The sequence below is a fragment of the Pleuronectes platessa genome, chromosome 5 (genome assembly GCF_947347685.1).
Source record: "Pleuronectes platessa chromosome 5, fPlePla1.1, whole genome shotgun sequence".
Classification (NCBI taxonomy): Eukaryota; Metazoa; Chordata; class Actinopteri; order Pleuronectiformes; family Pleuronectidae; genus Pleuronectes; species Pleuronectes platessa.
The window spans coordinates 11739478-11752728 of record NC_070630.1 but is presented as its reverse complement, the minus strand read 5'-3'; the positions used below and the strand labels follow the sequence as shown (position 1 = coordinate 11752728).

Genomic DNA, 13251 nt, shown 5'->3' with positions numbered 1-13251 from the left:
GTGAGAACCGTAGATATTAAGTGTTTGGCAGAGAAACTTGACACTGACTTGTTTACTGCAGACGTAAGTGGTGATATAACACACATACACACATATAATCACACGCACATATGCATTAGCCATTAGCTTGTGACTCCAACAATGTCATCCACACAAAAGCAGTGGTCAGAGAAAAACAAGTGGCCTCCAAATTAATCCTGGCTCCCCTGTACCAGGAGTTCAAAAGGAAATCTGCAGCATAACTATAGGGAAGAATAAGCTTGGAAACACGCACACACACACACGCACACACACACACACACACACACACACACACACACACACACACACACACCACATTGAATAACCCCGACAGCTTCCCATCCTGTATCCTGTAGTGTTGGTACATTGTGGTGTGTCCCCTCAGAAAAACTTACAATGCACTTTTTACATAATGACGTGTGAGAGAATTACATACCTGTGTGTATATATAAACATTATATATAAAAAAAAGTTATATAAATTTTTTGGTTCTATATTGGTATTCTTGTGAGTTTGTTCCATGTAGTGCAGCAACGTTTGCATGCAGTAGCTTCTCTCTGTTTATTAATGTCAGTAAATCATTTGTCCACTGAGCAGTTGACACTCGTATCCAACACTTGTTTGTCCCAGGGACTGAAAAACAATGTAGGCTTTGCCAAGGTCAGTGCTCCCAACGCAGCTGGCTGGAATCCCCCAGACTGTGCAACATGGACCAGTGCAGCTCTGCACGTATACACGTCTCCTCCTCCTCCTCCTTCCCTCTGTCCCTCTATCTCTCTCTCCCTCCCTCTCTCTCTATAGCGCACCCTCATTTCTGTTGACAGCGCAGGAGTCAAGCAGGGTGAAAAACAAAGAGTCGACACATAGTTGAGGCCTATAAGTAGTGACTTGATTATTTTAGTCTGGCCAATTTAAAACATTCATGTATATGTATTTTTTCTCATGAAATTATTATAATTAACAAAAATGCATATTCACATGTTTCAGAAATAGCACATTAGAAATTCATGTTTTTTTTTTAATCTTTTACTGGTAGAAGGAAATACCCAGTGGAGCTGGATGCGTGACAGCACACATGATGAAGGTCATGCCAGTCAGATGACAACTTAAAAAGAAATAGACAGCAGTGCCTGGGTGTCATGGATCATTTGTTTTTCTGTCATATAAGAAGAATCGAGGATAACGTGGAGCGAGAGAGGAAAAGGTGAGCTGGGAAGCTCTTTACGTCAAAACAGTTTCCATCAAAACTGCATCATCGAGCCTCTCTTTCAAAAATAAGACAGATAGATAGATGTACTTTATTGATCCCAATTTGGGAAATGATTGTGGGTGTATTTGCAACCAAAAAAAGGTCAGAACATTTTATTAAACACAAATTATGAAAGGATCCTTAGACCCGTCATCCACTCTGGGACAATGTAAAACAAGTTAGAGAGGAAGGACAACGTGGGTTCGTCGAGGGAACCTGAGGAAATGAAGGCAAAGGGTAAAGAAAGTGAAAGATCGCAGGGAGGAGAGACAGTTGTAGGGGCCAGAGCAGTGGAACGTCAGGGGAAGTTGGGAATCAACCGGGCCACTAGCTTTACTTAAAATAGCTCAGTGATATAGAGGATTTTTCTTGGTGCAGTTAAAAAAAGCCAAACCTGTTCTGTCTACACTGCACTTTTCTAAAGTGCCCCGTGAAGTTCATATGCTTCCTTCGGTGTCTTCGCCGAGAGTTGAGATGAGACAAGTGACGTCTCAGTCTGCTTCTCTGTCACTGTGCATTTCAGTTGAGTTCACTGACATGACAAAGACCCCTCGAATGGAAAAGTACTGTCTGAGAGTCTGCTTATCCTTTGGCATCGCTACAGTCGGGACGCTGACCAACTCGCCAGATTCACATTTTGACAAAAGCCACCTGTGACTTTCACTGTGGTTAACACACTGAACAAAGTGTGTAGTGGAGAGCGGGGTAATGTGAGACACCCCCTGTATCTAGGCAACGGTATACATTTGTGGTCATGTGCCCATTATGTTTTCAAGCCCCTCCCATTCCCCCCTTGCCATGAAGGAGAAGTTGGTGCTGGTGCTTTGGAAAGTATGTTTTTTCACCCAAAATTTTTTTTTGCATGTAAAAGTAAATTTACTTGCTTTGAACTTAATCAACTGTTGTGTCAAAACAAATTGAATCAGGTAGAAAAACTTGTATCATACATGTTGATGAACTTCCAACATATAAAACCATGTGATTGATGCAAGCTGAAGATTAGCCTGAATTGCAAGAGATATTGTTTTTTCTAAAACGGTAGCTGTGGGGTAAAGTGGGACAGTGTCTCACTTTACCCCACCATGAAGCACAGGTTAATTTTAGTCTTAAACATATTTTAGTGTAATATTACATTACATATGTTTTATTTTAGTCATAAACATTGTAGAAAAGCCATCATGCCAACAAACTATACACCAGGAAGACAACCTGGGGCCAAACACCCCTCGAAGAGATGGAGAGTGCAGCTGCTGAGGTCATGCAAGGAAAGAAGTCCTTAAGAAAAGCTGGAAGGGATAGAAATATTGATAAGACAACCCTCAAAAGATTCATAAAGAAAAAAGAGAAAGGGAAAGTAAAATCAGTAGCCTGGGCTGCAGTAGCTGAGGCAAAGAGAATATTCACAGATGAGATGGAGGAGGAGCTTGACAAACACTTGAAACAACTAGCTGACCAGTTCCATGGCCTTGCTCCAGTACAGTATAGTGTGGTTTAGTGTAGTACAGTGTGGTTTATTGTAGTATGGTATAGTACTATGGTGTAATCTGATAGTAAGTACAGTCAAGGACATTATACATTCAATAATATGATAATAATGTTTTTCTCATTGAATGTGAAGTATCCATTTCAGGAATATACTGTTGCTGCACAAGATATACATCACAGAGAATTATTTAGTGTTAAGCTGGATGACGTCTGCATGTGTAAGCTCGTGCACGTGCGTGTGTTTGTTTGTGCGTATACAAACATCAGTCTCCTATTGTGTTGGAGACAGTAGCGTGAGAGCGACCAGAGGGTCAGCTGTGCATCACATCAAAGATTTGGCCACCTGTAAAAGACCCCACTGTCAAAACACACACACACACACACGCTTACACGCACACACGCACACACACAGATCTGAGACCCCTGTGCAGTTTCTATACTCCGCACACTAAACAATCAGGTATGACGGGCGTCGTCTTCCTGGGTCCCAGCGGGCTGGAGAAGACAAAAGACCCCCAGTAAGAGGACGTCCACTCATCCTCACACAGGACACATGGGATCATAGATCTATCTGCCTCATATACACACACACACACACATCCACGTCAGTCTATATGGTCTGTACACAGGGTTTTATATGGTATCAGTATGTGTCAGATAATTTCACAACATAGCTTTCCCACACTCCTGGTTGTCCCTCAAACTTCCTCTGATATTACCTCCACAGTTTGACACTGTCACAGTAGATTCAGCATCTGCATGGTCCTTCACCACAGAACTACAGTCACGCCTCCTTTAAATGTATTTAATGAGTTTATTGTCCATCGTATGCGTCATATTTATACACATTTACACACAGGAAGGCATATATGGTATCCATGAACACTTTTAAATTGTCTAACATTGTTATAAATGGTGATTTGAACAACTGGACTCCACCCTGGCAGAGTTTGAGGGATTATTAAAAAGAACATGTATAGATATATACTGTATGTTATCATCATGTTTGACATAAACCTCCAACAATAAAGAGAATAAGACTGACAGATGAATGAAAGCAATAACTCTGGTGTGTATCTGTATTAACATGATGATTCCTTCAATGTAGATAGGATTATGCTGATGTGGGATGAAGCGTGTTCTAACCTGCTGAATCATGGCAGGTAGGATGTGTCCTGTGTTATTTATGTGTATAGCCTTTGCATAGGTGTCTGTCTGTCTGTACAGGCTACTATATATAAAAAATAGCTGAATACGTACATTGTGCATATATCCAAGTTATTTCAAATGATGTATCATTCATTCATTTTGTTATGTTAACATTTTCTGTCATGTGTTCTTTTTTTTGCCACACTCTTTGTAACAGCTGGAATGATTCAAGTTCCACAATCTGTAGTGATTTTATAAAATTCTAGGAAAAGTCACCTAAAGATGTGGGGAAACAAACATAAAAATAAAAGACAATCACATTAAAATACTAGTTCCAATCCCACTCTGACCACTCTCCTTTTCTTCCTAAATGAGCCTTTTACAGGCACTTGCATGGAACACTACGTATTTATTTTATTATTATTTTATTTTAGGATAATGTGATCAATCTGTGCACTAAGGCTCAAATTTGACCTTCCATATTGTTCAAAGATATTAGAAGGTCTGAAAGCAAATAATCAAATCTCCGCTTAACTATGCCTTTTTTTAAGGTAGAAGACATTTATTTTTAAAACATGCACCTTTGCTGTGCTCTGTTTTAGACCCTTTAGAAAATAAATAAATGTGAACGAGTGATAAATCATTGTTATCGTCTGGCGCCATCGTGAGGTGCATATATGTAAATGCAGGATTTTTTAAAGTTGATTTGCAGGCAAAATGTCAGTGAATGAAACTGATCATGTTCAGAAAATACTTGTATAAATCTGCTGCAGTTTTAATTATTTCAATTTAACAGATTATTACCTTGCGTCTGTGTGTTGGCTGTCGGTCGCATGGTGGCGCTGTTGTAATCGTGCCTGTCTTTTCAGAACAGCGCTTCTTCCGGGTTGTCGTTGACGGGTCAGAGGTCGCAGCACATGCGTTTGTTGTGTTTCTGCTCTGGGCTCCTGCTTGTAGCTGTAACCGGGCTGAGCCAGTGATGTGATGGCTTCCCTGGGCTTGTTCCTGAGGAGGCAGCTGCCGCCGGCCCTGGCCCACTACGCCCGGGTGGTGAAGCTCCGGCACCGGCCTCCCTGCGCCCCGGTGCTGCTGCTGCGGAGGCTGCACGGCCCGGGCCGGCTGCGGACCTCGGAGAAGGGACCGTGGGGGAAGAGCCGGGGGCCGGAGCTGCAGCAGCAGCAGTACCCGCTCACAGACCTCGACAAGGCGGACGCTTTGGTAGGTTCGGCCCGGGACTGGTTTCTAAACAAACGAAAGTCAAAGCTGCTTTTACTTTCGTTTCCCCCCCAAAGGAAAACAAACTAATAATGAATAATATTGACTATATTTGTTGTTGTAACACTTGTCCAAACCACCGCTACAAAGTGTTTTTGACAGCAAACATTACAATAACGTTTAAAATCTGAGTCAGTAAAAGATATACAAAGTACATCGTCATTCAAAAGTAATGGCGAAGGAAATGTATAACAGAATAGTGAGTAAAAATATTCACGTAAAAGCCTGTTTATATCGTATAAATCCCATTTTATGGTTTTAATATCTGTGAGAAGGTAAACACATGAGGTAAATGTTTCTAGCAATTGTGTTTTATTGTTGCAGATGCTGAGAAAGTCCCATGAAACAGGTAACTAACATTTCACCCATCTTGTTTTGCAGGTTAGAACTTTATTAATCACAGTTTGTATCTGACTCTCTCCCTCTGTTTATTGAACGTGATGTCATCTACACTCAGTGGTGGAAGAAGCTCTCCGTTCATTTGCCCGCGTAAAAGTCCTTCATTAACCCAAAACACTTGAGCTGAATCGCAGATTAAGATTCTCAGTGAATTTCATATTTTCACTCCCTCAAGATCCCGACTCAAGTTGTCTCGCATCAACATCTGTATTAGTTTGTTCTGCAGCCTGGAGGAGCTCCTCCATTTCCTCCGTGCATGGCACCGTGGAACTAAAGTGCTCTTAAACATAAAGTGTTTCAGTGTGCATACTGACATTGATAAAGTTTATACATTTGTAGACTTATCCCGAAAGAACTGAATTACTGAGTTTCCTGTTCAGTGTCAGGGGTCAACAGCGTTGGAGCCAAATCCAATCGAATTGAAGTAAATGGTGTCAGATTCTTCAAAGTAAAACACAACACGAAAAAGGAACATTGAAATGCCTCCATTCTGCGCCTGTGGTGTCATCCAAGTTTCCGTAAGCTCTGACATTCAAATTTCGACTCGAAACAAGTTAATGAAGCCTTAATGTCCTCTGTGCGAACACGGCTCCAAAAGAGGAACCAGAATGAAAGAGGTTTAAGGGAACTATCCCTTTAAGTGTTATCAGGAACTAGTAAACAGCTAAAGCAGAAATTGAGTCATGGCACAGACAAAGGATAATGAATCATGGAGAATAAACTGAGACAAACTTACTGATGCATGGTCAAAAACTCAGGGATTTGGCAGGGTACACCCATACATTATATAACCCTCCCCCTTCAGAGCTCCTCCCATTTTCACAGACAGGTAAACCCCTCCTCCACCCCCGACCCTCACAGAATAGGGCTTGATTCTGCATCAGACAGCTTTGATTATCTGGTCAATGGGACTGTATTTATATAAAGCTTTTTAAATGTTACACCCTAAACCACATTCATTCATGCACGGCTTCTAAACAATGCACAATTTGCAGTGTCATGACACCTCAGTATGCAGACTGGAGGGCCCGGGGATTAGTGCCTGGTCTGAGAGCAGTGATGTCTGGAAAGAGTCTGTTGTCATAAGCACGTAAACAGTTTGATTGATTCTGGTTCTCTGTACTTCTCTTTTCAGGCTGTAACTCTGAGTGGCTGCTTGTTTATGGCTTTGAATGTTTTGCAGGATTCCTGTCGTGGTTCAGGAACGGTCTGCTGGCCACTGGGATCGGAGTCATCGCGTTCGTCCAGAGCGAAGTGGGACGAGAAGCCGGCTACGGTACAGCCCTCAACACACACTCACAGTTTCATGTACAAGTCCAGTAGAGCTGTTACACAACCAGCACAAGCTCTGTGGTAGTGCAACAACACAGTAGGTCATGATGCAGGTTTAATAACGAGGGGGACGGCACATTCTAAAAAGTGGATTATAGGAAAATTTAATAAAACTGCAACTACTTTTGAAAATCAATGGATAAGCATGAAATATCTAAAATCTAAATGTGTCAATTCTTCATTTCTGTTTGTCTGATCTGCAAGAGAATTTATTTGCTGAATCATCAGCAGGTTTAAAAAAAAAAAAAAAAGCTGAAAGAACAACATTCCAGCCTTGGTATGAAATTTAGTCATGACCTCAGTATAATTCATGTAAGAATAAAAGCAGGCTGACCTATTTAACTCACACACATTCCCACAGCTTAAATGATTACGAGGTTTAAGTTACTTTTCCAGACCAGAAAATATTCCACATATTTTTCTACTTGGTAGAGCCAACCTGCCTCTATCCCAGATTTCAGTGCAGGGGAGAGAACTTATTGTCCCTCTACCATCAAACCTCATGAGTCTGCCTCTCCACAGCCTTCTTCATCCTGGGAGGAGTGTGCGTGTCGTTTGGCGGGGCCTCTTACCTCGGCAGCCTCTTCGCTCTGCGGAGGATGATGCAGCTGTCGGTGCCGGCGCTGCTGCTCCAGGGGGCCGCGGTGGGCAGCGTCGCCCTCTTTTGGCTCTGCGCGGTATCTCTCTACATCGGCCGCCTGGAGGTGGAGATCATCCACGACGGGGAGGAGGGGGAGGGAGAGGAGGACGACGAGTGCAGCGAGTGCCGCGAGAGGCGGGAGCACCGGGGCTACAGAGGCTCCCACAGCAGCGAGGACAGTGACAGCAGGGGGCCGGCAAAGTAGACAACTTCCAGGGATGGAGAGAGAGTGTGTGTGTGTGTGTGTGTGTGTGTGTGTGCGCGCGTGTGCAGGCTGGGTGTGAGTTTTTAGATACTTTACAAACCTGCTGCTCCTTGTTATACAGATGTATTCTGAACATTTCTTATCACACATATTCAAAGCATATCTGTCTGAAAATTGTGATTCAACCCAAATATTTGACATCTTCACCTCGACGGGCACTTTGCAGAGACTCTTTGTGAACATGGGGTTTGTTCAGGTTTACTTTTCAGGTGCTTTATGCCACATTTCTCTTCTCAGACAACTGTTGCTCAGGTCGTGTCTGTCTTACTTTGTTCTGTGACTGATTTACTGCAGTTTGCATAAAAGACGTGAAATAAATTACGCTGGATTTGAAAAGCTGTGTGTTTGTGCCAGAAAAATATTTTAGGTATTTTTCCTGTTATAAATCAAGGAAGGCTTGGAGTTTATTTTTAGAGGTTTAAATTACCCTGTGAAGTAATCTATTATTTTTATTTGTAAGGACAACAGCACTTTTGTCGTTTTTAATTATCCTATCACAAACTTTAGACTTTTGGGGTATTTTTTTTACATCTTTGCCTGTGGTTATATATTTTGTTTGGTATTTGTACTTAACATCTTCAGTACCTAAATGTAAAAACCATTTGACCCTTTGGAGTGAACATCACATCACCTGGTGGTCGCTGTGATTTTTGTCATTTTTTAAAGAACAGTTGAAAGCATGGATAAGTTAAGTAATTGATTGGTGTGTGGAAATAGGGTTTGCCATTGTTTACTTTTGTGTGTGTGCCTGTGCACCACTTTCAATGCACGCTACTGTATATACTGTAATAAAGCCAGATTGGATCTGTGCTAACACAGATAAAGAAACTATTGTGTGTATTTGTGATGTTTTTGGAATCATAATTAAAGAAAAGATCAATCTGAATGTTGAGAATGACTCCGGAGCACACATATAACGGTCCCTTTAAATTCAATGAGACCACAACAGTTCACACATTCATAGGTCAGTCCCCTAGATGTGCATGATTTGTGTTTATAGTGAACTATGAATTATTCCCTGAAAAACTAAAGAGAGTGAAAACATACTTCTAGATCCGCAATTGTATCCAGATCCCCTCTAAAGGTCTTCTCTCTTGGTCCATATCTCATCCTTATAAGTTTCATGGAAATGTGTTCAGTAGTTTTTTGCGTTATCCTGCTAACTAACAAACAAAACCTCCTTGAGGTACTTTAACAGTTTGACTGAATTACACAACACTCTAAGGAAGTACTTTTCACATCTCAGTAAGTTGGGACCTCGCCGGTTGAGATCATTAGTCAAATCTCACCTGAAACTGGATTAGCAGCGGGTGGCTGCTGGTCAGTTGTGGCCCCCAGATGGTTAATGTGGCCCCTTGTCCCACCAACACTGAGCCAAAACTCTAAATCATTCAGTTTTTAATCTGTTGCTTACAGATGAAACATCTAATATTTTCATAAAACATGTTTTCCCCAAGGATTAACTGTTGCCATTTAAAAAACCTACATTGTGAACCTCTTTTTTCTCTTCAGGTTAAGTACATATCGAGTCTGCATTTACTTATTAAACACACATTACGTGTACATTTCAAGTTGACGGCCTCCAGCTTGATGAATCGGATAATTTCCTAGAAACAGGCACAGAGGACACGACCTCTGTGTCTCAGGGGCCGGGGGCGGAGGAGATTCACACTGACACTCTTTCATGGAATGTAAGGGCATCAAAAAAAATTTCAGCTTCAGCAAATTATCAGCGCGAGCAGAGACCTCTACCTGTGCCCGACACCTCGTAAGAAGTTCTGCTATTTTCATCTTTTATGCAAACAAGGCCCAACACGATGTAGCAGCGCTGTCAGAGTCGGTGGTGAGTCTCCGCTGCAGAACAAACTGTCCACTCACACGCTGCACATGCATAATTTTTATAATGAGCTGCTGATCTGCGAGCATGTATGAATATATGAGCTGAGCCGAGCAGCATGTGGTTGTTGTGTATCTGGATGTGTGTGTGTGTATGTGTGAGTGGGGAAGATAGTGGGGGGGCTCTGTCTGTGATAACTATCGCTGACTGGGTTAGGGCGAAGGTCCGTGATATCTCCCAGCCATCGACACACCGTGTTGCTGTTGAGACTCACCTTAGAGTCACCCTCTCTTCCTCTCTCCTTCGCCCTCTCCTCCTCCTCCTCCTCCTCCTCCTCCTCCTCCCTTTACCTCTCCTCTCCCTGATTCACAGGGCGTCTCGGTGCAGTTGTGTTTCACATGCAGGGTGTGTCTGGACGGCTGCTGCAGTGTGACCAGCACCCCACCTCCCCCAACTCCCCCCCTCTCCTCCTCCTCCTCCTCCCTCCCCCCCAGATCCTCTTCTACCCTTTTCTGCCCTCGCATCCTCTCTTTTCTGGACTCCTCCTCACGTTCGCCTCTCCACCCACCCACTCCCCATTCCCTCCTCCGTGGCTGCATTTGACTGCACAGGTCTGCTTGGCATGCAGGAGGCTCCTGAGGCCTGGCGCGTCTAAAGGGCAGGGCGCCCAGAGGCAGGAGACGCACCCTCACTGACAAACACCATCTACCCCAGACCCCGAGCAGAGCGGCTGCTGAAATCACAACACCAGACACAGCTCTCCAAGTCCAGGGCTTCAGCCTCATACATCTCCCGAAAAAAAAAACTCCGCTTCACATCCACACGCGCGGCCCTGAGAGTCGGAGCTGTAACCTCTGCTCATTTGACTCATCTGCTCTCAGGTGTTAAATGCCATGTGCACGGATCAAAGCATCTGCATTTCAAGTGTGGTTTGGCCTTCTCCTGGCCGAGAGGAGCGAGGGGAGGTTGTTGGGAAACAAAGACAAAGAGGAAACTAGTGGAGATAGAGAGAGGAGGGCTGGGAGAGCTGTTGAGGGTTGGAATGAGCCCCGTGCCAGGTGCGTGGAGGCCGTCTGCCTCCATCCCTCACTCTGATATTCCGACCCGTATTTTTACTCTTTCAAATGCATTTACATGTGCTGAGGTATTTCCCCCGGGAGCGCGACTCCAATTCAGGGGGTAAGATAAGCCATCAAAGTCAGTGACAGAGAGGGCGAATGGGTGACTCACTGACAGGCTGAGGAGGAGACAGTCAGGAGAGCTGCCATGACTTTTGGGCACACACACACACACACACACACAAACACTCACACTGACACAAGCTGTGCAAAATCATTTCAACTGTACAAGCAGCACCTTTTCTCTTGCTATGTGCAGACAGCACGAGGACACAGAGAAGCAACCAGAGGTGGTTCTGCAGCTCAGCTCCCATCACCTCAGCGCACACGCTCATACAGTGCATACGCTTCTGCACGTACAATGGCATTTTCTCCCCAACAACTGCTCTTGTTTAGTATGCGCTTCCTTTGGTCTTGAGGAGGAATGATCCTCACTCTAATGAACTAGGGCCTGCCACTTGAATGTAAAACAGGATTTAACCCGTCTTCAATGTCAGAGCCCCTCCCTGGGGCTGCTTCAGACAACACACACGCACACACTCGCAAATTCATGGAGACACACACACGGGCAAACCACCAATGTACACACACACACACACACACACACTGTGGTGCACACACCTGCATATAGTTTTTCATAAGTGAGACACTCTCCATGCACTCTGTGTGCTCTCTGTGCCTCTGTGTTCATTTCAGACCAATTTATGGCGACGTCTTTGTTGAATCCGACTCAGATGACAGCCTGCTGCACGTCGATTCATAGTGTGTCTGTGTGTGTGTTATAATGTGTGGCATCTTCCACTCATTTCTCTCTACATGTGTGTATGACTAGTGAAATAATGTATAGGAATGTCTGTTAAATACCTGAAATACAACTTTAGGTTTATTCTAAGTATTGATTAAATATTTAAACATCTCAAATCTATTCATATAATTGATAATTCACACATATATGAAGTATTGTTAAAATATTAACAGATACTTCATTTAACCTGAAATAAAACTTTAGGTATATATATGAATTACTGACCAAATATTAACAAATACTTTGTATATACCTAAAATGAAACTTTAACTTCAGGTGTGTATGAAGAATTGATACAAAATATTAACCAATACTTTACATATACCTGAAATATAACCTTAGATATATAGGAAGTATTCATTAAATAACAAACACTTTCTGAAACTTCACTTTAGGTCTATATGAAGAATTAATAAAATATGAACAAATTATAACTCCAAGTATATATGAAGTATTACTTCAGCATTAAAAAAATACTCCAGTTACCTGAAAAATCACTCCAGGTTTACATGAAGTATTGATCAAATATGAAAAAATCTAGTCTATGCAAAATGATGGATCTATTTTGAAGTCTATATACATGTATATACTAAATAACTAAATAAATCATTTAAATTCATGTGTTTCAGAAGAAGCAATAAAGAAACAACACAGTCTCGAGTTGTGCTCCTCTACTGGAATATTTTATTGTTATCACCTGTATCACTGTTTCTTCTTTTTACATGTGTTCATTTTATTGGATGAGTGTGTGGAGTATTCACAAAGATGGGAGGATAACATTAGATTCACAGTGATGGGCAAAGGGTTAGCTATTTAATCAAATCAAAAAAAAAAAAAGATAAAAACACGCTTGTACAAGCAAACGCACTCGCACACACTCATACGCACACATGATACCATTAAACACCCGAGTACATATGTGCGCTCACACATTTGTATGTGACAGCTCCAGTACGGGCGTGAGGTGCTATTTGGATCTGACCAATTGGAAATGTGTTTCTTTCTTTTTTTCCGTCAGAACATCTGAACCATCAGATCAGAACCAGATCCCAGTCTGAAGAAAAACAGATGATAATAATTCAGGTGTATTTTGATCAATTATAAGGACTTTATTCAAAGTGCTAGAGAAGAATGGGACCTTTCTTTCTGAGTCTTTACATCATTAACTTTTATTATCATCACAAATGTGACTATCCTCACATTTCTTAAATAATAAGTGTGTTGTAATTTGCCAGAAATAGTCACATTTTCAAATGTTAAATATTGCATTTTGGAATTACAGTAACTGGAGTGCATTACACGACAACAAAATGGACTCACTTCAGTTCAGTTGGAAGATTCTAGTTTTTCATATAAAGTGTTTATACGTTTAGTTCTGAGATAAATCCAATCACTCAGTGTGAAACAGAAAATTATTTTTATTTCCACTTTATAATTTAAAACTTTATTTCCATTTGACCGAATTGTATTGGAATCAATACTGAAACAATTCTGTATATTTTTATTGACCCCAGATGGTCGTCTTTTAATGACCACATGTGGTCTAAGTTTTTTATTTTTTTTAAATGGGCATTTATCCCCCGCCCCCCCACAACGCTGTGGTCAGGCTGAGACATTAGTGACCACTGTTGCATTGTTTTCTGTTTTAACAGCAAGTGTTAAGTGATGAAGTGCTT

General features: G+C 42.1%; 1 protein-coding gene across 1 annotated transcript; it reads left to right on the top strand.

The window, feature by feature from the left end:
• Window positions 1-2369: 2369 nt before the first annotated feature.
• Window positions 2370-8646, top strand: tmem160 (transmembrane protein 160). The gene is made up of 5 exons (XM_053422358.1): window positions 2370-3918; window positions 4774-5122; window positions 5504-5528; window positions 6762-6854; window positions 7433-8646. The coding sequence occupies exons 2-5, from the start codon at window positions 4889-4891 to the stop codon at window positions 7753-7755; spliced, it is 675 nt and encodes a 224-aa protein (XP_053278333.1). The 5' UTR covers window positions 2370-3918; window positions 4774-4888; the 3' UTR covers window positions 7756-8646.
• The last annotated feature ends 4605 nt before the right edge of the window (window positions 8647-13251 follow it).

What these genes read in the sequence shown, in the direction of transcription:
- tmem160 (XM_053422358.1), top strand. Translation starts at nt 4,889, where the DNA reads ATGGCTTCCCTGGGCTTGTTCCTGAGGAGGCAGCTGCCGCCGGCCCTG. An exon ending in TCGACAAGGCGGACGCTTTG is followed by an intron (nt 5,123 to 5,503) that starts GTAGGTTCGGCC and finishes TTATTGTTGCAG; the next exon opens with ATGCTGAGAAAGTCCCATGA. An exon ending in GAGAAAGTCCCATGAAACAG is followed by an intron (nt 5,529 to 6,761) that starts GTAACTAACATT and finishes AATGTTTTGCAG; the next exon opens with GATTCCTGTCGTGGTTCAGG.